General features: G+C 50.4%; 1 protein-coding gene across 1 annotated transcript; it reads right to left on the minus strand.

Annotated features, from left to right (window-relative positions):
• Positions 1-232: 232 nt before the first annotated feature.
• Positions 233-25,587, minus strand: MMP2 (matrix metallopeptidase 2; the record flags this gene model as incomplete). The annotated part of the gene is made up of 13 exons (XM_080702500.1): positions 233-336; positions 1,807-1,916; positions 5,934-6,093; positions 7,457-7,593; positions 10,979-11,120; positions 12,263-12,418; positions 13,925-14,098; positions 14,932-15,105; positions 18,811-18,984; positions 19,196-19,324; positions 21,613-21,761; positions 22,544-22,770; positions 25,441-25,587. 13 exons carry the CDS (start codon positions 25,585-25,587, stop codon positions 233-235), a joined length of 1,983 nt encoding a protein of 660 aa, XP_080558626.1.
• Between the last annotated feature and the right edge of the window lie 2,000 nt (positions 25,588-27,587).

Consider the following 27,587-nt stretch of genomic DNA (forward strand, 5'->3'; position numbering starts at 1 on the left):
CTGGGATTGGAGGAGTAAGGAGGACCTGCAAGGTGGGGTACAGTCAGCACCTTTCTTTGGGTGAGAGTTGGAGATGCTCTCTGGAGTGTTAAATTACCAGGTGAGGGTGGGAATGCTGGTTAACTACAGAGCTGAGGGCAGAGCTGGCCAGGCCCCTCCAGGGCCTTTCCTGGTGCTCAGGGCCTGGTGTGCAGAGGGGTGGACAGGAAGGGCCGTGGGAGCCGTGGTCAGCTCAGCAGCCCAGCCAGTCTGATTTGACGCTTCCAAACTTCACGCTCTTCAGGCTTTGATTCTCCAGCTTCAGGTAGTAAGAACCCTTGAAGAAGTAGCTGTAACCTGGGACAGAGGAGGGAGAGAGGCTGTGACCACCCCATCATGGTTCACAGAAGGTACCTGGGAGTTTGGATGTCTGCCTAGCATAGGGAGGAAGCTTTTAAAACCGCAGAACCCCCCTCTGGGGCTGGAGGAGGAACATGGCTATGGAAGTAAGGTTTCTAAGGCCCTGTTTATGTTTCTGTAAGATGGGGACAGAGACATCGACCTCCTAGGGCTTGTGAAGGCATTAAATTAGCTAATATAAACTAATAATAACAGTACTGCCCTTCGCACAAGCACCAATCCAAGGGCTTTCCATACACGAGAGGTGAGGAGACAGAAGGCTTTCAGCTCTGTGAGGCTCACAGATGACTTTTATTTGGCTCCCCCAAGCTTTGTAATGTTATCCTTAACGTTTTGTCTAAAGTAGTAATTTATTTTTAATTCAGAGTAAGTTATAAAAGATGTAAACATCTAGAAATGTCACAGAAATATAGATTTCCAGCTTCTTTAAAAAAAATAACTAGAATATGTAAGAACAGTCGCCTGTTATTTCTTGCAGGCCACCAATTAGGAGAAGCTGAGAAACACCTGCCTGGTAATGAACCATATGTCCTCTGGTTCACCAGAGACCCCACCATTCCCTACTGTCTCCCAGCCTGCTTCACTCATTGTGCTGTCCATGTGACCCCTAGAAGTCTGGAAACTGTCCACTGCCCTTATTAACTATGATCCCCCTTACTTTGTTTAAAGTAGCACAGTGAGCACTTAGCAGGTGCTCAATAGATGTTTGACTGAAGATCATCCTTCACCCAGCACCTGACTACACACTGCCTTTTCTTGCTTGTCTGAACCCTTGAGCCGCTAGAGTTCAGAGCTATGTGCTCAGCATTTGACAGGGGCTCAAATATATCGTTGTGAAACTGAATTGGAATCTCCTCTGAAAAGCCAAACTGAACTCACTCCCAGGGCCCTCGAGAGCTCACAGGAAGCTACTTCAGGAATGTATCGTTTTCAAATTCTAAATTCCATCCCTTGCTGGCACTGGCCGTATTTTGTTCAGCAAAGGAACAGAGCTGAGTGGAGGCTCTCTGCCACACGAGCGACAGAGTGTGACAAAGTTTGCTTTGTCTGAAACAGAGCCATCCTTCTGCTAACAGGAGGTGGTCACAAGGCCTCCTGCAGAGCCCAGAAGGGCCTGGACCAAAACCCAGATTGGATCCGGGGCAGCAGGGGCAGCAGACCATGTTCCCTGCCCCCTCCTTCCCTGCAGCTGTGAGGGCCTTTCTAGGTCTCACTGCCTGGAGCCAGGCTGAGGAGAAGAGGTCAGGGGTCTGGATGCCTTCCCAGCCCTGGGCTGAAGGGGCTGCTTTGTTTTCCTGGGGCTCTCCGCTAGCCTGCCCCACACAATGAAGGAGGGTGGGTCAGGGGATCTGGGCCCTGGCCGGGGAGGGGAGTCCTAGAAAGCAGACAGAGTCCTGGGTAGCTCACCACTGCCCTGAGGGTCCAGGACGGCATCCAGGTTATCGGGGATGGCGTTCCAGGCATCTGCAATGAGCTTGGGGAAGCCGGGATCCATTTTCTTCTTCACCTCATTGTATCTGTAGGGACAGAGACGTGATGGACCAGTGGATGGACCAAGGGGCTTCTCTGAAGGGCCCTTCCCCCAGCCTGGAGAGGAGGGCACAGGCGATGGCTCCTGGGTGGACTTGGAAAACTGCACCTGGCCCTTCTGGGAGGCAGCCAGCAGTACTGCCTGTGCCTTTAGTCAGACCAAGACTGAATCCCAACACTGCTACTTCCTAATCACAAGAATTTGGACAATCCCATAAAAACAATCTACCCACATACATGTGCAGGCGTCTACCCCATGTCTAGTATTAAGTATTTGGAAAATGTTAGTTCTCTTAAAAACTTTGCTCGCTGCTGTAATCTCAGGAGTACTGGGACAGGGATCCAGAGATGGGGACCAGACTTATAATTCTTTCACTGTGTCATTTGAACAAGTGGAGATGACACCCCTTATCCTGGGAGATGACCAGGGCTGGGAGAGGGAGGTTACAGTGCAGGGTGGTGGGTGTGGGCCGAGACCTGTTAGTCACAGGGCAGACTACATGCCAGCCCGGTCCCAGCTGCAGCTCCTGTCAGCGTATACTTATCCCAGGCCCTGCCTTTAATTCACATAAATACCTTGAGCATTAGCTGGCAGGTTCTTCTCCCTGGCTAGCAACACCTGTCTTTTTAAATTTGGAAATGCTGCGATCACTTCAATTCCTTTGCTTCTCTGTTTACTCTCGACGTACTAGTTAGACTATAAATATGTAATGAGCTCCCACTCTGCACCTGTGGATAGCTCAGTTAACAAGATCAAGTCTTACCCTCACTTTTCTGGACAGATCTGTGTTTGAATGGCATCCTGATGGGAGTCAGGCTTTCCTCTGTGGTGCCTTTCAGCTGGTTCTCGTGTCTCCCTACCACCTCCACCAGGGACTCCAGCACCTCCCAAGGCTTCCTTTACCCAAGCTCTTCCTCTTTAGCCCATCCCCCCAGGAACCGCCATAACCATAGCTAACACTATTCTAGCAAAACCTGCTTCCTCATGATTTGAGTTACCCAAACCAAATTCCATAGCTTAAAACCAGTGTTCTCAGTCACCTCACCCTTTACCCCCTCAAACAACGTTCCCCAGGGTGATGATGGCTAGAGATGTGTTTCCCCCACTTGAACCTGCCCATATTTCCTTCTCATTCTACCCAGCAAGCAGGGAGGGCAGGAATCAATACTATTGTTCATGAGGAAAGTGAGGCTCGGAGTCATGAACCTATTTGCTTCCAAGTTCTTTTCATTCAGGGACAACACAGAGTTGTGGCACAGGATGTTGGCTCTGAAGGGGAATGCATCTCTTCCCTTTTCTTCTGTCCCCATTATCTTTTTTCCCCCCACGGGTCTGAGGATGGAACCCAAAGGCATTTGACTTCCAAGCTACACCCCCTGTCCTATTTTTTATTCTTAATTTTGAAACAGGGTCTCGCTAAGTTGCAGAGGGCCTCACTAAGTAGCTGAGGCTGTCAGAGAATCATGATCCTCCAGTCTCAGCCTCCCGAATGCTGGGATTACAAGGGTGTACCACCATGCCCGGCTGTCATCATTATCCAACCCATGGGCTATAACACTGTTTGGAAAGGTTTCACAGAAACTTTTCCTCTGCAGTGCACAGCAGGTATAAGAATGTGGACGTTTGTGTCCTGGCTTTTCAACTTTAGTCTCAGTATGCTTGACTTGGAAAATGAGCTAATCCTAGAATCTACCCTAAATGAGAAATCCAGGTGACATGCACAGCCTCGGGCCCAGGCTGGGCCCAGGCAGGTCAAAGAGCCTCTATTATTTCATTCAAATGTGTTCCAGCCACGTTCCCTGGCTGTGTTGTAAGCTGCAAGAGGGCAGAGTGGCTATTTCTGAACCACTATTCCCCAGCACCTAGCCAAGGGCCTGGCACACAGGAGATGTTGAATGTGTATTTGTGGGCTCAGTGGAAGCTTTGTGGGATACTAGAAATAGCTGCTCACCCTCTGTCACTTGGGGGCTCTCTATCTATCTCCAGCATAGATGCCTCCAGGAACTCTAAAGACCCATACCAGGATAGAGTCGCCATACACCAACCACGACTCCCATCTCCTGGGAGAAATCTATCCTTTAAAAGCCCAGCCCAGAGCCTGTGAGCAGCCCTTTAACTCCGCCCTCCTATGGGAAGCTCGCTGACCTTTCTCTGCAGAGCAGGCTCTCTGTCCTGGCTCCTGTCTCTGGGAAGTGGGTTTGCTATGGGCAGATAACTCCGCAAGGCACTGACATAGCTCGTGAGTTCCTATGAGCATGCACGCTCATGTCACAGGGACGCATCTGTTCTTGTGTGTGTGCGTAAAACGTCCTCGTAATCTGTGCTGCGAAGACTCTAGGGCTTTATGATTCTAAAATTCACATTTCCATGATTCTGTGCCTCCTGCCATCGAGGATTCTCAGACTTGGAAACTCGGAGCTGCGAAGCTGAGATGCCACTGGAGGTAGGTGGGCACGCTTGGGCCTGAGGCGGAGACCGGTGGTTTCCTGACTGACTGTTTTCCTTCTCACAGCTTGAGATACCAATCAGCTTAGATTGCTAAGTGTCTTAGCAACGTGCCCAGCCTTCTGCCCTGACACTGGCAGGCCCGGGACATAAGCAGCTTCTAAATTGGAGCAGCCAGGGAAGTGGGGGCGGGGAGCAGACAGAGGCCTGGGGGGAAACACGATTGTTCTGGGGAAAACACATAAAATTGCTCAGCAAGTCCTTCTACGTAGTTCTGGATAGAACCCAGAGGCAGTGGCAGTCACAGTGTCCACAGTGGACATTAGGAGAGAGGGAGGGAGAAGTCCACCAGGCCTCCCCCGCCCCACTGACCACATGACACAGGGGCCCAGTGGAGGGCCCTGGCGAGAACGCAGGAGAAGCATCCACAATCCCCGCTCAGGGCCAACACGCTTAAATGGAAAACAACTTGCCCAGGTTAGCTCATTTCCTGGGACTGAAGTTTCTTTGACTGACAAAGTGTGAAGAATTACAACCGAACTCCTGAGGTTCGGAATGCCTCTTACCACCACCCCTGAACACCGATCTCTAGGCCCCTTGGCCCTGACATCGCCTCTCAGAATGGGACTCTTCTCTTCAGATGACCTGGAACAGAGCCACCTGCTCCTACTGCTCTCCAGCCGGTCTGCGCCCAGAGCCACAGGGCCAGGCCTGGCCATGCCAGAGGGCTCCTGCTGCTCCCAAGGGGTGTGGTCCAAGTACTGACTCCCGTGGGTGGCTGCTGCACCCACCTCTCAGTCTTCACGTTTTTCCCTCTACCAGCCTCCAGCACTCCCTTCTCTGGGGACTCCAATACCTCAGGGATAGTGATGACTGGCTTGTTCTCTGGGAGCCAGCATGCCAGGGCTCAAAGCTCAACCTGGCACTATGGGGCTGTGTGACTTGAAGCTAGTTAGTTAGCCTTTCTGGACCCAGGTTTCCTCACCTACAAAATAAAAATCATAATGATGATGATGATGATGATGATAATACACACTTACATATACAGACTTTACAATACCCTTAGAACAGTGTCTATGGGCAGCTCTTATCTTCATTCTTTTGTTGTTGTTTTTGGTATTGGAGATAGAACCCAGAGGCATTCTACCTTTGATCTACATCCCCAATTCTTTATGTTTTGAAGTGGTCTCACTAGGTTACTGAGGATCTTATGTTGCCATGGCTGGCCTCAAACCTGTGATCCTCCTGTCTCCACTTCCCAAGTACTTGTATTACAGCGTTCACCACTATACCTGGTTCTCTTATCTTTAATCTTATTCCTTACCCTTCTTCATTGAATCCTAAAGTATGAGGCTCCAGACTAAATATTCATGGCCTAATCAGAGACAGCTGAGAAGGGAGATGCTGGCCAGGATTATAGCAGCCATGTGCACAGGGATGGTTAACCTTCTGGTGGCTGCTTAAAGGGCTGCAGCCCTGGCAGGTCAGATCAGAGAAGGGGCATCTTCTTCCACTCAGCCACAGCCGGCTGAGCTGCTACCCCGCCCCATCTCCTCACCTCCAGAATCTGTCTCCAGCGAAGATGTATGTCTTCTTGTTCTTGCTCCAGTTAAAGGCGGCGTCCACTCGCTGCACATCTGGCGGCAATCCCAGGCTAGTCAGCGGCTTGGGGTACCCTCGATCCAGAGTGCTGGCTGAATAGACCCAGTACTCATTCCCTGGGGTGGAAGACAAGGTGTGTTGGGGTCAGCACTGGCGTTCCCCAGGCCGGCCCGTGCCTCCTGTGCTCTGTCTGGCATGGGACCCGATGCAGCCGTTCTAACAAGACACGGCTTTCTGCTGGCGTCTGGGCTCAGCACTCGGAAGCAGGTCACACATACAGGGTTTTGAGTTGATTAGAGAAGATGTCAGGCTACAGAGGTAAGTAGCAGGTGAGACCCAGCATACAACAATGTAATACCTGCCATGATCTCCCTAATTTCCACAAAGGAGCCCTGAGAGGCAGAAGCTGCTCTGGCCAGGACCCACGGTCACTGTGGGATGGAGCAAACAGCTGTGGGAGATGGTAAGTACTCAAAAGTCTCGGCTGAGCTTTCAGCAACTCTTGGAACCTTCCCTGAGCCCCACCTCGGAGCAGGCAGGCTCCCCTTTCCTCCCATCATAGTGCACCCTGCCCTCTCTCCTAATGGCCAGCTTGTCTGTCTTCCCTATGAAGGAGCCGGGCGTGGCAGTGCACACCTGTTATCCCAGTACTTGGGAGGCTAAGACAAGAGGATCATAGGTTCAAAGCCAGACTTAGCAACTTAGTGAAGCTATCTGCATCTTAGCAAGACCCTGTTTCAAAATAAAATAGGGCTGGTAGTGTTGTGCGGAGGTATAATGCCCCTGGGTTCAATTCTCAGCACCACAATACATGCGTACGTACATACATACATACATACACACATACATACATATTGAAGGAGCAGGATTCCCAAACTTTAGCCACATGCACCCTTCCTTGTTGATTTTTCCCACTTTTAGAAATTCCTTGAACTATCATTTACTTAATATTTTTGCTTTTAATGCATTCATTTTGAAATCTTTAAATTTCTTTAAAAATTTTTTGTCTAAATATTTATTGAGTAATGCAATTCTTTCCTGATTTGAAAGGCTACCCTATTATTACCTCTGTTAAAATAAGTGTATATTAAGAATGAAAAAGGAAAAACCAATCAGTTTAAAAAATTTTAAAGTGATTGCTTGTCACAGGCTCTAGCACTAGAAAGATGTAAGAGACAGGCCAGTACTAAAGTGAGATTTTTTTTCCTTTCTTCTAGAAAAAGAAGTATCGGAAAAGGATTCAAAGGAAAGGAAATGTTCCCTCTGTAGGTTAAGCTACTTGATGCTGGGTTTCCGAACCATTCTCTCAGAAGAATCCCGTACTTTGGGAAATGGTGTTGAAAGAATGGATCCACTGAGGAGAGGGACCACCTGCAGGTGCCCAGAACTGTGGCTTGGGCAGAGGAGTGGGCCTGGGCCACGCAGGAGCCTGGGGCCATGTGCCCATGAGCCCAAGGCCAACAACACCCTCCGACACACCTGCAAAGAACACAGCCTTCTCCTCCTGTGGGGCCTCGTACACAGCATCAATCTTATCTGGGAGCTCAGGCCAGAATGTAGCCACCAGCAGGGGCCCGGTAGGCTTCTCGGAAGGTGTCACTGTCCGCCAAATGAACCTGGGGGTAAGAAGGGGACAAAGAAAGCTATACCTTCAGTATCTCGGCAGTTCTAACCACACCTGCCTCCCCAAGCCCATCCAGAAGCATCCCAGCGATGACTCCATGATGGGAGACGAAGGTAAGATCAAAGGAAGGTCAGAGAAGGAGTGGAGAATGGACAGAGTTCCCCCTGCAGTGTACCACACCTCCTCTAGAAAGCCTTCCTTGACTGCCTCCGTCTGTAGTGCTTTCCTTTAAGCTTCTCAAATCATCAGTTCTGAGTGCCTAGAACAATCTTTGTCTCATCCCTCCTATTTTATTAGAAGCCAGGTGAAGCAGGGGCTGGTGGTGCTCTAAAGTACTTCTTGAATTGAAATGGAATGAGTTCATGCACTTTGGCGAGAACAAGAGCTATGACTGATTAAGAGCCCACTAAGTTCCAAGCACTTCATATGCATTAAAAATCCAATCCTCATAATAGCATAATATGCACTGCTGATATTCTACCATCAATTATCTATTTTCCTCTCATTCTTCAGAATATCCCCATTCATGATCCATCACTAATACCACCTCTAGTCCCCACCCAAGCTCCATTCCCTAGAATCTCCTAAGAAAATACTGTAAGTCCAAGCTGTGGTTGTTTTGTTTATTTGTTTATTTTGTGGTGCTAGCAATTGTGAGCTGAAAGCCTTTCACATGCAAGGCAGTCACTGAGCTACATCTCTAGCCCTGTTTATTTTTATTTTGAGACAGGGTCTTGCCAAGTTGCACAGGCTGAACTCTTAACTTGCGATCCTTCTGCCTTGACCTCCAAGTAGCTGGGATTGCAGCTGTGTCATCTTGCCCAGTCAAGCCACTAGTTCTTTTTTTTTTTTTTTTTTTTGGTGGTGGTACTGGGGTTCCTGGAAGCCCTTCTACCTCCGGGCTACACTTCCAGACCTATTTTATATTTTGAAACAGGGTCTCATAAGCCAGCGCGGCTGGCTTCGAACCTGTGCAATCCTCCTGTCTCCACCTCCCAAGCGCAGGGATTACAAGCGTGCACCACCACACCTGGCAAGCCACTAGTTCTTAATGTATAGTCCCAGTCGAGCAGCCCCAGCACCCAGGGACTTGTTACAAATGCAACTTCTTGGGTTCACCTGAGATCTACGGAACACACTCTCTGGACTTGGAGCTGAGAATCTGTGTTTTGATAAACCTTCTAGATGATTCCAATGTATGGCAAAGTTTGAGAATGACTGGTGAAAAGCCAGTCAGAGTTTATCATTCCCTAGCAACTATTATTGATGTAGCTGCTGACACTTGACTTACGTTGGCAGGATGAGATTAAACAGATAGATTGGTATCTCATATCTAAGGATGTGCATTTGTGTGTCTGTATCTTTCTACTGGTTATAGAAAGCCTGTTGCCCCAACTGCCAATGGCGAACATCGCGTAACCATGAGGGGACACAGTCTTGGGATGAAGTCAATGTAAAGAATGGCAGTGGACAGAAATCGAGCCACTGACCCTGCTCTGCTCTTGGAAGCAGCCGTATCCTTGCACACTGTCATGTAAAAGGTATTTCTCGCCACTGTTTAAACTGACTTGAGTGGGGAGCAGCAGCAGGGAGGTGTCTCTATTGCAGCAAAATGATTCTTATTTGGCAAACCAAGTACATAGAGGTCATGATGTTGCCAGGATTCAAATCCAGATCTGACTCCAAAATCCATGTTGAATTATCCTGCAGTAATCTCTCTCTAGCACATGTTTATTGATTAATTCAATGAGCCCATTAAGCACTCATTTATGTCCTTTTAGAATAAAGTGTGAAGTGGCAGGTCAGGGGCAGTTCTGACTTGGGCCTGGGTGGAGTCCTTTCCTAGGTCCGTATTCTGACACGGGATGTGTGCTTGGGCTCCTCAGTGGGGAGTGCTCTGGGATACTTGCATTGCTCGAGAGCAGGGCTCTCACCTGCCTCTCCTTGTCCTAGGAAGGGGGATGCTGAGAAGAGCTGTTGCAGATCCCGACTTGGGCATTTAAGACCTAATGATACTTGATTTCTCACTGCGTTTCAGGCACATTTCTCTTTGTCTTCTGGCCATATCCCTGCTGGCCAGCAGACCCCGTGAGAGGAAGGGCACGTGTGCCCCAACACCTGGCCCCAGACCTGGGCAGGGGAGGCCCTTTGCAAGTTCATGAAACATATTCTAGCCTCACTAAGCTCCCTGTTTCTCTCTGAATATGCCAGGGACTTTTACATCTCCATATGTGGGCTTTGCGGTTTCCTGTCTTTTGCTTTTACCGACCTGTCACCCCTATGGCCATTCATCAGAATCTTGCTTCCTCCAAAAGGCCCTGTTCAAAGGCTGGTCCCTCTGTGAGCCCCCCCTTGACTGGGATGTGCCCACAAAAACATCTGCGAATGCTTCTGCAATCACATTTCTCTCATTCTGCCAAGTATTACTGCCAGTTTTCTATGCCTCGGTTTTCCAAACCACACTGATGATGGGCAAACTTTAATGTGCATGAAAAGCATTGCGGGAACTGGTTAAAATGCAGATTCCTGGAACCTTCCCACAGCGATTCCAGTCAAAAAGCTTGAGGCAGGGAGCAGAAACTCACACTTTTTTAATAAAAGCTTTTCAATGCATAATTGATGTCCAATAAACTGCATATGCTTGATGTAGAGAATGTGATGTTTTGAACTGTGTACACACGTGGGAAGCCACGGTCAAAACTGCGATCCACAGTCACCACCTTGTGCCCCCTTAGTCCCGCAGCCTCTCCAGCTGATGGGCATTCTGTCATGCTAGGTTAGTGTGCATTTTCTAGAATTCTATAGAAATGGAATTGCGCAGTATGCATACTTTCTGGCCTGGTTTCTTTCATATAGTATAATCATCTTGAGATTCATTCACATTGTAGTACAATCACTTTCTCACTTCTTGTAACTTCTGGGTAGTGGTCCATTGTGTGAATACATCTCAATTTGAGAAACCAGAGTTAGCACAGCCCAGGTGGTTCTGGCACTGGCAGACTATGTATCTGTCTTTGAGAGCACTTATCTAGCCACTCGGCAAACCCTCTGTCCCCAGCACATTGTCTTACCTCCTCCAGCTACTAAAGCCTAGCAATACAACTGTCACAGCAAGTAGCACGTATTTATTTGTCAATAATAATAGCAAATATGATTGAATACACTTATTGTGCCAGGCACTGTTCTAAGCAGTGACCTCATTTAATCCTTATGAATACTCTCTGGGATGCATTAGAATATTACCCCATTTTATAGATGTACCACAGGTCATTCTGTGACGCCCTCGGGGGTCCTCAGCCAGGGTTGAGGACATAAGAATGACGGGAAGGGGCAGAGGAGAAAGGACAGAAGGACAAGAAGCAAGCTCCCACACTCACCGGTCCTTGAAGAAGAAGATCTCCCCACGGATCTGAGCGATGCCATCAAAGACAATGTCCTGTTTGCAGATCTCAGGAGTGACAGGTCCCAGGGTCGGGGTGGGGCCGGTGCCGGTGCCCACGTCAGTGTCAGGGGAGGCCCCTGTGGGTGGGCGGGGACACCTGGCCTTAGATTCTCCCCAAATGCCAGGGTTCTCCCCACGAGGGTGGCCCCCAGCGCTGCCCAGTCAATCTGCCAGGGGTCAGAAGGACCGCGGGCCCAGGGAAATAAAGATGCTGTACTTGGAGAGAGGGGAGTGGAGAGAAACCGGAGTTTTACAGCCCCTTGCGCTGTGTAAAGTCCCTCCAAGGACATCACCTAATCAGCCCCCTCTCTGACCCCAGAAGTGGGTGTCATTATAATTCCTATGAGGAAACAGAGGCCCAGAAAGTTAATGTGGCTTAGACAAGGATTTAAACCCAAAGCTCAGGTTCTCATGCCCACAGAGTCAGGGCCGTCAGGGGCCACTCCTGTGTCCAGTATGAGGGTTCATTCTTCAAGGACTAATTCCTTTACTTCTTATAATTAGCAGCCACATCTCAGGAAACTGAGTCCAGAGAAGTAAAGACTTGCTCTCTCTTGCGGCTGGACAGTGGCAGGGGCAGTGCTCAAATCCAACACCTCTGGGTCCAGATCTTGGGTTCTCTCCCAAGTCCAACGTTGCTCAAGCTTCCTCACTCAAAAACCACGTTCATTATTTGGACCTAGTCCAGGTACCACCAGGACCACTATACATTCAATTTTTTTTTTAAAGAAATGGACCAACTTTTTAAATTCTAGCTTCACTGTAAGCACAAACAATAAAAATGAATCATTGATTTTTAGAGACTCATTGTTACACTTCTGCTACAAATTAAAATTTAAAAACATATTATCAAAACTGGGAACTTCCACTCCTATATCATTAAGGTCATTCCACACAATGAAAAACTGCCCTGTAGTCAGCTAACTGTCCTGGGTTCTAACCCCCACTCAGTTGATTAAAAACAGGTGACCTTGGGCTGGAAAGGTTGCCTTTCCGGACCTCGGTTTACACGCCTAAAAAATGGAGAACCCTAGAAATGGGAAGCCAAGAGGAGCCTAATCTATTACTGTTATTTAGAAAGGACAAGGTTTTCCAAGTGTCTCCTGAGAGCATGGCTCTGACCCCTGGATTAGGTCACCACCAACGGCCCCAGCTAGGCAGATTCTTGCTGGTGGCCACTCCCCGGGCCTCCCTCCCAGGTCCCCGAGCTGACACTTACCATAGAGCTCTTGGATGCCGTTGATGTCATCCTGGGACAGGCGGAAGTTCTTGGTGTAGGTGTAAATGGGAGCCATCAGGGCCCCAGGGTCCTGTGAGTGCTCCAGCCCCATGGCGTGGCCAAACTCGTGAGCTGCCACAAGGAACAGGCTGTACCCTGAGGGAGGGGGAGTTGAAATACAAAGAGAGAGGGGAAACTGGAGTCAGGACTGGCCCCAGCCAGGGAACTTGTGGGGACATCCCCAGGGTGGGGCTAAAAATCCTGACCATGTAACATCTTGATTTTTCCTCATCCTTGGGATTCTGGGATTAATAGACTATGCACATTGCTTTCCAGGAGGGTCAGCCAAAGTCCTCTTGCCCCTTTCCAGCACAGGCAGCCTTTGTGCTATAAAGGAGGACAAGGAGCATCTGCAAATCCTCTTTGTTAATAGGACTGTTCTGCTAAAAAATCAAACCATATTTTGAAAACCATACCTCCTGGCTGTTTGTGTTTCTATAAAGACTGGGGCAAAATCCTACTTCTCATTGTCTCTGAACAGGCAGGAGAGTGGGGATAGGCTGGCCCCAAGGCTCTCATCTCTGCTCCAGGGAAACAGTGCAAACCATCTCCACTTCCCCGGGGTCACCATAGACAGCAGGCGAACCCTGTGCCACACCCTGTCGCGGGTTGCATTAGGCTCTCTGCAGAAGATGCGTTCAAGCCTTAATCCTGGGATCTGTTTGTGTGACTTTCTTTGAAACTAGAGTCTTTGCAGATTCAATTAAGATGAAAGCTATGTTGATGTCACACTGGGGTAAAGCATGCCCTTCATCCAATATGGCTCCTGTCCTTATAAAAGGAAGAAAGACACATAGACAGACACAAAGAGGAGAAGACCACCCACTGACCAAGGTGGAGAATGGAACAGTACAGCCTTCAGAGGGAACAGGGCCTACCAATGTGTCGACCCAGACTCCAGAAGCCTGAAAGGAGCCATGTATGCCATTTCAAGCCACCATGTTATAACAGTTTGTCATGGCAACTGAAGGAAATGGATTCACCCCCCAGGGAGCCACCAATTATTCAGGGGGACTGAGAATTGCACCTTTAAGTAGAGGCTGATACAAATCAGGTAAAGTCAGGACCTGTCCCAGCATGAAATTTGGTGAGATGAGAAACACTCTTTGGACCAGCCTTGGGCATTCACCAAGATCCATCTCATTGTAAGTAAAAATTATAAAGCAACATCGAGAGGCTGGCCTAATCCCGGAAGGCCCTGGACCAGCCTTCTCACCTGGCCATTGTGGGTGACCAGGAGCTTTAAGCCCAATCCCCTGGGCATCATGGGCTATAAGGGGGACAGTGCCCAAGCACCCTGCTCACAGCACTGTTCATTATAAGGTCTGGGCAACCTCCTGGTCCCTCTGTCACACCAACGCGAGTTCCGAGGACAGAGAGTGGTCCCAGCAGCGGGTCCTTAGCACCCAGCACAGATAGGGACCCACCGAAGCAGGGGACCTGTCTTCAGCAGGCCTGGGCAGGACCTCAGCCCAGGTGGGAGGGATGGAAGTGCTGTATCTGGGGAGGCAGTGTCTGTGCTTGAGATAGGAGTGCCTGTCACAGACAGGTTTCCAGCCCAGGTTGGGGGATGTCCAGTGCCCAATGGCCCGATCCTCCTACCTTGGTCAGGGCAGAATCCCCACTTGCGGTCATCATCGTAGTTGGCTGTGGTACCGCACCACAGTTTCTCGTCACTGCGGCCGGCGCTGGTGCAGCTCTCGTAGGTGTTGCCCAGGAATTTGAAGGGGAAGACACAGGGGGCACCTTCCGAATTCCCGCCAACAGTGGACATGGCTGAGGGACAAGGGACATAGGTCAAAGGGCAGCAAAGGGTCTGAGGCCACCACCAGGGAGCTAGCCCTGGAGCCAATGTTAACAAACCACACCAAGGGCTAACTCCGCCCCAGGCACCGCGTCAAATGCTTTATCTACATCTTATCACCACCCCCAATAATCCTGGACCGTGGGGGGCACATGTTACTCACCTACAAAGAGAAACTAAGATGGAGAAACTGAGGCTTAGAGAGATTAAGAGACCTGCCTGGGCAAATATTACTAAGAAGTGTCAAATAGTTCAGGTTAAAACCCAGGCAGCCAGATTCCAGATGAGTCATTGGCCTCCCATGGATGGGGACAGAGAGGAGACAGGCCACAAGACTGAGCATCCCTGATGGCCCCAATGCACTTCCCTAGACCCAAAGGCACAGTCCTACAGAGACCAACATCTATGCCTACTACATAAAGCAGGCTCAGAAAACCAAGATGGAGGAAGGGAGAAGGAAGTCAGTCAGTCAGTCAGTCAGTCCTTAATGAAAAACAGAACCTAGGAGGAGATCCAGCTAGGAAAAGCAAGGAGGAGAGAGACTGCAAGGTGAGAGAGAGGGAGAGAGACAGGGGTACAAATCAGACAGGCAGACAGGGTCCCGGGCAGCCTGATGTTAAGTCATCAGCAATTTGGCAGAATTGGCTGGTGGTTCACATCTATTCTGGATTCTTTCTGTAAAAGCTGTTAAGGTCCTGTCTAGTCCCTATTCTGGGGAAGAGATGAGGAATGGTCAGGTGGGTTTTCTTCCATTCAGCAGGGTGGTTCTGGGCCCCACGGAGCAAGGGGAGGCGGTGACACCCACCAGTCTCGGGGCAGAAGCCGTACTTCTTGTCACGGTCATAGTCCTCGGTGGTGCCACACCAGCGGTAGCCATCCGTGCGGCCCTCGGTGGTGCAGCTGTTGTAGGAGGTGCCCTGGAAGCGGAAGGGGAACTTGCAGGGCTGTCCATCCGCGTTACCACCCATGGTGAACAGGGCTGTGGTGGGAGAGAAGAGAGGATGTGACTGAGAGACACCAGTTCACACCACAGAAATCATGGAGATTTTAAAACCATCTCTGCCGGCTGATAAAGCAGTTTCTCCCAGCTTCTGAAGAGGACCTCCGTCTCCTTGGGCCACCTGGTCCTTTTCCTGGGACCCTCATAGACATCAGCCTTGAAATGGTCAACCCAAGGTACATGGCAGGGGCCTCCAGAACCTACTACAACCCCAAGGTCACCATCCGCTCTGCCCAGTCAATACCCACACCATGTGGACTGCTCTGGGCACATCCACACAAGTCTCTCCATTTGAAAGATAAGGAAGCTGAGGCTCAGAGAAAGCTGGTTCTGGAACTTCTCATGGTCACATAAGAAGGGAATGGAGGTTGTAAATAAAAACTACAAAATGCACCCGATCTCTCTCGCACACCTTGACGCACGCACGCGCGCACACACACATATGTGAACACAAAGAGAAAGCTTCTCCTCCTTCAACCCTCAGCCCTTTCCTGGACATCCCTTCTGTGGTCCCTGCAGTAGGGAGAGGAGGAGAGGAAAGGAGGAGGCAGGCAGGAGGAGGGGGTGACTTTGGAAACCTTAGTACATACTCCAGGCTCCCACTCTGACCTCCCGAAGTCAGGCCATGGGGCTGGAGGACGGAGTGGAACTCAGGATCTGGCTTGTCTCTCTGAGGTTATCTCCTGCTTCCCCATCCTCTCATTTAACCCAAAGCTACAAAATGGTGTGTCTCTGGAGTTGCCAACTAGCAAAACCACAAGTGCATAACAAGGACCATCTGTGCACATCAGCGCCAGAGGTGACCTCACCAGCCCCCGTTAACTCCAGGGTGGCCAGAGTGGAGCCCAGTCCCCAAGCTACCCGCCGAATGACTTGGGGCCCCTGCTCACACTGTTCCACTCTCCCCCAAACAAGAGACCCCATCCTGTCATGCCAGAGCAATGGAAAAAGGCAAAACAAACCAGAGATGTTGGTGGCCTCAGAATGGGGAAAGGTAATATGTTAACTTCAACTGAAGCAGCCCCCGCCCGCGGCCGTAGCAGCTGCACTTCTGTTACCCAAGAAGCCCCCATCTCCTGTGGGATTCACCCCCCAGCAAGGAGAATGAGTGGCAGACACTGACTCAGCAGTCAGGAGGGGCTGAGTAATGACAGCCGCTGCTCGTGACTTGAACACGTGCGTGTGGTGTGCAGAAGCACCTGGCCAAAGCCCAAGTCAAAGTTAAGGCCCAATGCAGGGAAAAACCCTTCCAAACCCATGAAATACAGCTGCTTCTTTTCCCGCTATCAAGGCATCCTGTTCCAATCAGCAGATGACTCATGAAGGGTTAACGTCACCTGAATCCCTACTGGGAAATGTAAGATAAAGACAATATTTTTGCATAAAAATGTCTGACATATTAATGGTCAGTGGTTTGTGCTTTTACTTAATTCAAAGTTTGGATCTGGTAATAAAAGTATAAACAGGAAGACAATGAGCTAGCTATTTGTTTCTTTCCTTCAGTCATGATGGTTGGCACCCAGTGTTCAGTTGCAATGGGGTCAAAGAAACTCACGAACACATAAAATTAGAGCCCAAACCATGAGGAGCCTTTAAGTCTCTTTAGCTGGATGTGGTGGTGCATACCTGGAATCCCGGTACTTGTGAGGCTGAGACAGGAGGATTGTAGGTTTGAGGATGGCAATCTCAGCAACCTAGGTTGTCAGCAACTTAGTAAGACTCTTTCAAAATAAAAAATAAAAATAGAGCTGGGGATGTAGCTCAGAAGCAAAACACCCCTGGGTTCAGTTTTCAGCGAGAGAGAGAGAGGGACAGACAGACAGGCCTCTCTCTCTCTCTCTCTCTCTCTCTCTCTCTCTCTCTCTCTCTCACTCACTCACTCTCTTTCTCTCTGTATCTATCTCTATCTCTTCCCAGAGACTGAAAATTCTTTATCAAATGGGAAAGAAGGTAGTATTTAGAAAAAAATGTAGTTTTGGGGTTTTTTTATCTCTCGAATTATCAAATGTGATGACTTGAATATCAAGTCCAACATACTATTTATGATTTACAATTGTGAAGAGTGCCAAAGATGCTCTTAAAAAAGGATTGTGTGTGTATGTATGATGTCAATATCCTTATCCCCTCTTAACACTCTTCCTCCTACATGACTTCAAAATATTGTTTCAAACACTGACAACCACACACACATCAATACACAGTCAGGCCTGATGTCTTTGTTAAGACAGAGATGCAGACACAAGCCAGATAGTCTGGAAGAATAGAAAGATGGCCCTCTAGAGTCAGAGGGCACAGCTCCAGGACCACACGTTCACACACAGCCACTCAGGACCAGTGTAGGACCAGCAGCTGACATTCCCAGGGCAGCAGTTCCCAGATAGGCCAGGTACCTAGATCTGCCTAGATCTGCCTCCTTATCCCACTGCTGGGCCCTCCACCCATCCCCAGCCTCTCCTCAGGCCCTGGAGCCCTCAGTCCTGGGTGGGGGGAAGAGTGTGGTCCTAGAGACAGCCACTGAGCATTTTAATAATTCTAAATTAATTCTCGGATGTGTTATAAAAATAATCAGCACATCAAACCTGTGATTTCACAAATATTATTGCTAATAGTGAGACTTTAAAAAATCTGAACTGATTTAAAAAAGGTACTAAGTAAATGAAGTCTTCAGCCACACCACAGTTTCTATCAGCTATGGAAAGCATATACAACAATGGTCCCATACAATCTTATGTCCTATCATGGGTGGTGGTACATGCCTGTAATCCCAGTACTTGGGAGGCCGAGACAGGAGGATGGCAGGTTTTAAACTGGTCTCAGCAATTTAGTGAGACCCTCAACAACTTAGCATGATCTTTTCTCAAAATAAAAAGTAGAATAAGGCTGGGAGTATCACTCAGAGGTAGAATGCTCCTGGGTCCTGGATTCAATCTCCAATACCAAAAAAAAAAAAAAAAAAAAAGCAAAGCCAGGTACAGTGGTGCACACCTGTAATCCCAGTATTTGGGAGGTAGGGACAGGAGGATTATAGGTTCAAGACCAGCCTCAGCCACTTAGCGAGATTCTGTTTCAGTATAAAAGTAAAAATTAAAAACAGCTGTGGGTGCCGGGCATAATGGTGCACACTTGTAATCCCAGCGTTTGGGAGGCTGAGACAAGAGGATCGCGATTCACAGACAGCCTCAGCTACTTAGTGAGGCCCTTTGCAACTCAGTGAGACCCTGTTTCAAATAAAATAATTTAAAAAAATAGGGCTGGAGGTGTAGGCAGAATATCCCTGGGTTCTAGTCCCAGTACCTCAAAAAGAAAAATATAACAGCTGTGGGTGTAGCTTGAAGGTAGGATGCTCCTGGGTTCAATCCCAAATATGATTAAAAAAAAAAAGATGTATCTTCTAGTGACTTCATAGCCATCTTAGTAGGTGGATGTACAGTTCAGAATGTTTGCATAACAAGGTTGCCTAACTGAATTTCTTAGGATGTGTCACCATCGTTAGGTAATGCAGGACTATAGTGGTACAGATGAGAGGGAGGCCCAGCAATGCAGCACTGGTTCCAGGCAGCATGGAAGGTACCCAGGGGTTTGTGGGGGGATGCTGTGGACCACCATGGCAGGTGGACGGTGGGGGCAGTGAAAGCCTGAGAAGGCTGGAGGCTGCGCCAGGAAGTGGCCCAGGCGAATGCTCACCTTCGTGGGGGCAGAAGCCGTACTTGCCATCCTTCTCAAAGTTGTAGGTGGTGGAGCACCAGAGGAAGCCGTCGCTGCGGCCCGTGTCGGTGCAGCTGTTGTACTCCCGACCGTTGAACAGGAAGGGGAACTTGCAGTACTCTCCGTCCGCGTTCCCGTACTTCACTCGGACCACTGCAGGCGACATGGGTGGGGGCTCAACCTCTCCAGGACTTTCTTTGGAGGCCAGGGTTCTAAATCACCCATGAGCGTGACTCCCAGTCGCTTCCCATTGGAAGAGATGGAAGGGATCAAGTTTGCAGGGAACCATGCTCCCTGTTGCTAAGTAACGAGGAAGCAGCCGAGGACTGGAAAGGCCCGGGACACACTGAGGTCTCTCTCTTACCTTGCCCTTCTCCCAGGGTCCACAGCTCATCGTCGTCAAAGTGGGAATCTCCCCCAACACCAGAGCCCGGGGCAAAGGCATGCGCCAGGAGTCCGTCCTTGCCGTCGAAGGGGTACCCGTCCCCATGCTCTGAAACACACACGGGACCTCAGCTCTCCCTGCCCCACTGGACCCCAAACCTCACGCCACCCATGTCTGCAGCCCTTTAGCCCACTTAGCCTCTGGGCCCTTCCTCTGCCCATCAGGGCTGTGCAGGATGAGGAACACAGGCAGTGAGTGGAGATTTTCTGACCTGATTACCACCATCCTTTAATCCTGATTGCCAATCACTCCTTCAAATTCAAATGGCCCCTTATCTGTACCAACAACCTTTCCAGTCTATACTACCAATGACACTAAACCTACCCACATACTACAACATACCAGTGCCCTCACCACATGTCTCCAAAGGTCTATACCATCTCCCTCCCATCAATATTGTTCTCTTCGCCACCTCCTACCTTCACTATCAACCCCCGACACCCATAGCTCTATCCCTCATCCTCCTCTGCTACCATGGTCCAGCCCACCTACTCACGTCTACACTGTTCCCTCCAGCTTTACCCTCATCACCACACCACTCAGTGTCTACACCACCTACCCTCATGTCTATGCTGCTACCAGTATTCACACCACCAACTCACAAGGCAGCTTTGACCCTGGTTCCATTCGACTCACTCTCATGTCTCCACTGTCCACTGTGTCTGACCCTCTCTCCTACACAGCTCTGTAGTGTACACCGGTTATTCAACAAAACCACCTGTGATGGCGAAAATATTCTTTGTGCTGTATCACAGGTTCACAGGTTCCAGGCCGGCCTCAGCAACTTATCAAGACCCTCAGCAACTTAGCAGGACCTTGTTTCAATATAAAAAATAAATACATAAATAAAAGAGGCCGGTGTAAGCTGGTGTGGTGGCACATGCTTGTAATCCCAGCATTTGGGAGCCTGAGACAGGAGGTTTGAGGTTTGTAGACAGCCTTAGTTACTTAGTGAGGTTCTTTGCAACTCAGTAAGACCCTGAAGCCACAGGCCCCACGTGGCTATTAAGCACTCAACCTCTGGCTCGTGTGTCCAAGAACCTGATTTTGTTAATTTTTTTTTTCAGTACTGAAGACTGAACCCAGGGCCCTTGCTAGGCAAGTGCCCTACCACTGAGTCATATCCCCAGCCCTTTTTATTTTGTTTTATCACATTTCAATTTTCTTTTATTTTGAGACAGGGTCTCCATTAAGTTTCCCAGGCTGGCCTGGAACTTGCAATCCTCCTGCCTCCCAAGTAGCTAAGGTTACAGGCATGTACCACCACACCCAGCTAAGAAACTGAATTTTTTGTTGTTGTTGTTATGCTTCAAGGTATTAAACCCAGGGGAATCCGAACTCTGGGCCATACTCTCCCTCTCTCTCTATCTATCTATCTATATATTTAATTTTGAAACAAGATATCACCAAGTTGTTGAGAGTTTCCTTAGGTTACTGGGGCTGGTCTCAAACATGCAATCCTCCTGTCTCAGCCTCCTAAATACTGAAATTATAGACATGTACCAACTTGTCCACATTAAGGAGTCAAATTTTAATTAAAATCTTTTTTGTTTTGTTTTTGTTTTGTGTGGTACTGAGGATTGAACCTAGGGACATTCTACCTTCGAGCTACACCAGGCCCCCCTTTTTTGTGGTACTGGGGATGGAACCCAGGGGCATTCTACCTCCGAGCTATACTCCAGCCCAATTTTTTATTCTTTATTTTGAAACAGGGTCTTACTGAGTTGCCAAGAGCCTCAACTAAGTAGCCGAGGCTGTCTGTGAACCTCAGTCCTCCTGTCTCAACCTCCCACATGCTGGTATTACAAGTGTGCGCCACCACGCCAGTTTAAACCAGCCTCTTTTATTCAGGTATTTATTTTTTATTTTGAAGCAAGGTCCTGCTAAGTTGCTGAGGCTGGCCTGGAACCTGTGATTTTCCTATTTCAACCTCCCAAGTACTGAGGTTACAGGGATGTGCATTCACACCCGGCTTAAGAAGCTGAATTTTAATTAAAGTCTTTTTAACTAGTTTGAATGTAACTAACCACATGCATGCGGTGGCTGCCACCGGACAGGAAGTAGACCACTTGCTTCAGGGCTGCACTGCCTGCAGGCTGCAGCAGAGCACCCCCTCTGCCTCACATCTTGGTGGCTCTTCAGTGTCTGAGCCATGTTGTACAGCATCAGTGTCTACACACATCAGTGTCTACACACATCAGTGTCTACACACATCAGTGTCTACACGGGCTACTCTGCTATCCGAGCTGCCCTTGAATCCCCCTGCCTTTTTAATGTCCATGTTGCCCCCGGTCTCTACATCCTCTGCCTCCTCCACCAGCCCCTCTCCTACTTACCCCAGCGGCCAAAGTTGATCATGATGTCAGCCTCTCCATCGTGGATCCGTGAAAACCGCAGCGGGGTCACGTCACTCCAGACTTGGAAGGCGCGAGCGAAGGCATCGTCCACTGTCTCTGGGTCGAGATCGGGAGTGTAGCCAAGGATCCTAGGGTGGCGAAATGCAAGTGAGAGTGTTAGCACGTGTGCGTGTATGCTGGCGTCTGTGGGCAATGTCCCCGAGAGTGCATGAGCATACCGCAAGTAGTGCACACACCTAAGTGTGCCTGAGCACACACGGGTGTGTAAGCTTGTGTGGGAATGCGTATGTGCATGCTGACCAGAGCTCACTAAGAGGACAGCCTTTCCAAAAGGCCTCGAGGCCCCATGGAATCCACGTCAGTCAACGCTCTCAGGCCTGTCTTGGGAGCTTGATCTCTGGCTTCTCTGGGGAGTGAGGAGATGGGGGCCATAGAGTGCACTATGGGCCACAGGGCAGAGAGCTCAGCCTTGGAATTCAGAGCCAGCCACACTGAGAAAAGCTCTAAGCCCATTTAGCAACCGATTCTAACAAGTCTATATTATAAAGGCTAATTAGTAAACAGGTCATCATAGAGCTCCCTCTGCCTGCTCTGAGCCACCTAGTAGCAATCATGACTAATTCTTATTATACTCCCGCTGCATGTCAAACACAGTATCATACATGATTTAGCTCAGTTCCCCAGATGATCCTAGGAGGAAGGGATTTTACAGCCCATGTGTCAACTGGGAGGACAACGCTCAGAACACTGAGAAGCATGAAGCCCACACCCAGGCCTGCCTCCATCAAGAGCTTTGCATGCACTTCCCCTAAGAGGCTCAGCCCCAAAGGCCTCTCAGGGGTCCCAAATAGAGACAAGACACAGCAGAAGAAGGTTCAGTGTCCCTCAGCCCAGGCCCCTGCTGTGGCACCTGTATGTGATCTGGTTCTTGTCCCATTTGGGCTTGCGGGGAAAGAAGTTGTAGTTGGCCACGTCTGGGTTGCCGCAGCGCGGCTTCCGCATGGTCTCGATGGTGTTCTTGTCAAGGTCACCTGTCTCGGGCAGCCCGAAGAACTTCTGCATCTTCTTGAGGGCATCCTTCAGCACAAACAGGTTGCACTTCTCCCTGGGACAGCCGTAGTAGGTGTTCAAGTATTGCTGGAAGAAATGACAGCCAGGGCGAGGAGCCACGTTAGGACAGCACTGCACTCGTGGCCACAGGCTGCAGCGACCAGCCCTTCCTCCAGGTGGGACAAAATCCAGGGGTCCCTCAAGAGCTCTGTCACTCACCTGCTGATATAGCACAGCTGTAGAAAGCACAGCCACCCTATGGTCCTTACTATACACTAAAGTCAGTGTATGTTAACAATAACTCTTAGGGAAGATATTCTTGTCCCTACCATACAGAAGAAAATAGAGCCCAGAGAAGTTAAGAAACTTGTACCTCACAAATGGCACATCTGGATTTGGGACCATGCCATCTGATTCCAGAGCCCACGCTAGAATCATAACCACCCAGGACCCCTTCTTTACTTCCACCATCTCACTTAACCATCTAATTGCTGGGAACTGAGGATTCTTTCCTTTTTCCGTATTAAGGGTCTCAAAGGGCTGGGTGTGGTGGCGCACGCTTGTAATCCCCGTACTTGGGAGGCTGAGACAGAAGGATAGCAGGTTTGCGGACAGCCTCAGTTACTTAGTGAGGTCCTTAGTGAGACCCGGTTTCAAAATAAAGAATAAAATATAGGGCTGGGGTGTAGCTCGGAGGTAGAGTGCCCTGGGTTCCATCACCGGTACCGCAAAAAAAAAAAAAAAAAAAAAAAAAAAAAAAAAGGAGTCTCAAGGGCTATGTGCATTGGTTTAAGCAGCAGAACCTGGGTTCAAATCCTGGATCTGCCATTTCCAAAAATAAAATGGTCCTTCCTTCAGTGGTTCTTACACAAACAGAAGCCCCAACCAAACAGGCCCCAGGGACCAACCAATTCATTTATTTATTCAATGAATGCAGGTAGATACCTACATATGCCACACCTGTGCTACTGCTAGAGATAAAGGGGTGAACAAAACACAAAACACATTTATAGGTTCTAGGGTCCAAATCCCAGTGCAAAGTTAAATAAGTGGTAAGTGCTGTGTTGGAATGATAACAGGAGTCAGGAGACCTGTGATAGTGACTCTAACCTTGTTGGAGGGAGTTAGGAAATGGGAAGAAGATATAACAACAAGAATGATGACAGCTAATGCTTCTTGAATGCTCTCCAAGTGAAAGATACCCTTCTAAGTGTGGATGTAAGACTAGCTCTCCTTCAACCCTGAGAGAGGTACCATTATCATCCTCGGTTTGCAGGTGAAGAAACAGAAGCTACATCAGATGACCCAAAGGAGGCCCCAGATGACAGGTCAGTTGGCTAACACGGTCCCCCATTTGAAGCAGGTAGTTTAAGCCCAGAGCCCCTCTTCTCCAGCCCCCCACCGCATGTGTCTGAGCAACATGGACTTCCACTTGACTTGTAGTGGAGGTGTAAGGGGCCAGCAACCACTGGAGAATCCCGCTTCAAAGCTCCACTCTCATGGCCAACCAAGGGACCTGTAGTTAGGCCAGCCAGACCCTAAAATTAAGAAGATCTCCCAAACTATAAAACAGTGAAGATGGGGGTGTCACATTCTGAAAGTGTTCTCAGGTGGCCCTCAGGGCATGGGGTTCCTGCTCCAGAATGGAGAGGAGGCTGGAGGGAGGATAGGGGTTTCCAGAATAGCCAAGGCAGGAAGGGGTGAGGTGTCCGACGACCCACAACCTTATGAGCTTACAGGGTGCAGGCTGGGGGCACCAAGGGAGATACTTTTCAACTGCCTCGGAGGCCGCTTATGCAACGCCTTGGCCAAGAAGCCCCGTGAGCCAGGCGCAGGAGCCCTCACGAAATAACATCTGAGCCGCAGCTGGGAGCCCCGCCAGGAGGGAGGGCTCGCTGGCCGCTGGCTGCTCTCCGACCAGAGGGACCAGAGGGGCCCCAGCCCCATGCGACCAGGCCTGGGCGCCTGCCCCTCCTCCGAGCGTTGGCCAAACGCCCCTCCCTCAGGCCTCCGACCCCTTGGAGAAGTTCGAGGAAACTTTCCCCTGACCTTCCTAGCCAACTGGTCCAGTATGCCAGGCAAAAAAAAAAAAAAAAAAAAAAAAAAAAAAAAAAAAGGACCCTCTCCTTCTCTCCCTGCCCCGTTATTTGCCAAAGGGTCCCCTGGAGCTGTTTACCAAAGGCCCTTCTCCAGACTTACGCCAAAGTGCTCAGGAGCTTGCTAAGCTCCGCTTTGGCCAGCCTCAAATGTGCAAAAGTTTATCCAAAGTATGTGCCAAAGTACTCCCTCCCCCAAACTCCCTCCCCCAGTCCCGTTTGCAAGAGTGCAGGAGAGACCCCCTCACACTGCCTGCCAAAGGCCTACGGAGCCGCCTGCCAAGGGATCTGCTGCCAGCTCTCCAGATGTGTCCAAAAGCAGCGTACAAAGCCCGCCCCTTATCCCCAGATACAAGACAAAGTCCCCGTTATTTACAAACGGAGCCCTTTCCAGACGTTTGACAAAGCTCCCGCCCCCCTGCAGGGTCCCAGCCACCTCGATGTGTCCAGAAGGCGACCCAGCTGTCCATAAAACGCCACTTACCAAAGCTCCCCAAGTTTCCAAAGAAGACCCCTCCCCCAGCCTGCCGAGGACCCCCGGTCAGGGGTTCACCGAGGCTCTCCCCCACCCCAGGTGCCCACCGCGGGGGGCGCGAGGCCCCAGCCTGGGCCTCCGAAGTCTGTCTAAACTTGGCTCGTCGAGGCCGGCACAGCAACTCACCACGGCCAACTCTTTGTCAGTTTTGGGGGCGACGTCGCCGGGGAATTTGATGATGGGCGACGGCGCGGCGGCGGCGCGGCTCAGCAGGCAGGCGAGGAGGCAGAGGTACGGGCCGGCCAGCGCGCCCCGGGGCCCCGGCGCCCGCATCCTTGCGCTCCCGGGCCGGGTCGCCGGGGTCGCTGGCTCGCGCCGTGCGGTCGCGCCTCCGCCTGGCTGGCGCCGGCTCCGAGGGTCGGCTGCTGGCTGGGTCGCCCGGACTTAGCAGGGCTCAGCTGCTCATGGTCTGGTCCCTGCGCCGCGGCCGCTGCTCCTCCCGGTCCAGGCAACCCCTTTGTATATTTAAAGCCCCAGATGCACGCCCTCCAGCCACCGCCGGAGGAAGTCTGGATGCAGCGGAAACGAGGGCAGCCGCCAGATGTGGCCGGCTGGGCTGGGAGGGCTTTGGCACGCAGGGCTGGGGGAGGGGGCGCCTCGGGCCCGCCCTTCTCCGCCCCACCCCCACCCGCCCTGCTCGCTTCTCTTCGGTATTTTCTTCTTCACCCCCTCGCTCCCCAAAACACCAGACTTCTGAGTTCACCAGCAGTGCGACCTCAATCCGCCTAACAACTAAGGACCCCCTGCTGGTAAACATCTAGCGGGATTGCTTTAGGCACGGGATGCCCTGGGGTCGGAGGGTAACAGTACTTGGAGGGTCGTCCCGGGTCAGGTCTTGGTCCCTGGGGCAAGGGGCGGGGATGGGAAGGCTTGGTCAGAAACGTGATCAGAGGCCTTGAGCCAGAAGCCAGAGGTCCTAGATGTTGAGAGATGGGAGACCAGGGAGAGGTGACAGGCATCCAGATGGAGATGGATGGAAACACTGGAGAATTCCAGCCACCTTCCTGCCTTCCTCCTCAATCCCTCCTTCCTTTTCCCTTCCCTCCCTTTCTTCCGTGCACAAAGAGATAAGCATGTTACTTGGCCTCAGGCACAGCATTGGATGCTAGATGAATCTAGAGGACCACAGCCCTCAGGGCTCCCATCCCAGGGAAATGCCCCCTAAGTGAGGGAGGCCTGATCTTAGCCCCTAAACCAGGAGAGTCAGGGAAGGCTTCCAGAAAGCACTGACTTCCCAGCTGATCCCTCAAGAGCTAAAGGGGATGGGAGGATGCAGTGTGGGGGTGTGCAGGAGGCACAGGAGAAGGAGGTTCCAGAAAGGTAGAGGAAATCCAGCCGGACGTCAGCAGGGACCAGCCTGGCAAGGGGAGAGATGAGACTGGAACCTGCAGGGACTAGTTTGAGGCAAGGGCATGGGACAAGGTCCACAGGGCTCTGCCTGGGATTCAGGGTCTGCATTTCTGGGCTCAGGGGTCTTCTGACAAGTATGGGCTTGCCTGCCTGGCTTCCTGAGAGGAGGCTGTGGGAGGCCCGGGTGGGGGCAGAACAGCCAGGGAGAAGGCTTGGCTGTTGGGGGAGGGCGAGCCTGAGGTCCTCTAGGGAAGGGGATTGCCTCCTGGCCCACACCCATTTGGCTGGTGTCCATGTCCTGTGGATAGCCAGAGAGCCGACTTGGAGAGCCCAGAGCAAAGGGAGCTCGAATGGAAAATGTTGTCTCACTAAAGCAGGCCTTGCGAACTCGTGGCCTGTGGGCTGCAGCCAGCCAGAACAGCAATTTGAAATTTGGGAAACGCTATGTAAAAATCAAGACTTTCTGGTTTTCTTTTTTAAAAAAAATTTTCCCCAATCCTGGCAACACTAGGTACCAATTTCCATTTGGGAATCATCAGCTGAAGCCGGGTAGCGGCTATCCCCTCCAGATGAGGCAGGGAATGGGTTGGCCACAGTCCTCGCCGCTCTCTGGTGCCTTCCCTGCAACTCTTCTCTCTTTTGCTTCTTGTCATCACTTGCCTGCCTTTGTTCACAGAGAAGCGGGATCTCCAGAATGCTCTGAGAATTTCTCAGACAGAGGAGGGAACTGAGGACCAGTGGGGTCCCTGACATGCATGATGGAAAAGTTTTTCAGCATGTGGCCGTAGAGGTACAGAGATTTATTTAGAAAAGTAAGGAACATACATCCAAGGGAGAATGCAGGCCATCCCCAGAGAGAGGCGTGTTTGGGAGTTCCGGTGGTGTGATCACAACACAGTTTATGGTGATCTGGCCATCTGCAT

The sequence above is a fragment of the Muscardinus avellanarius genome, assembly GCF_963383645.1.
Source record: "Muscardinus avellanarius genome assembly, chromosome: 10".
Lineage (NCBI taxonomy): Eukaryota > Metazoa > Chordata > Mammalia > Rodentia > Gliridae > Muscardinus > Muscardinus avellanarius.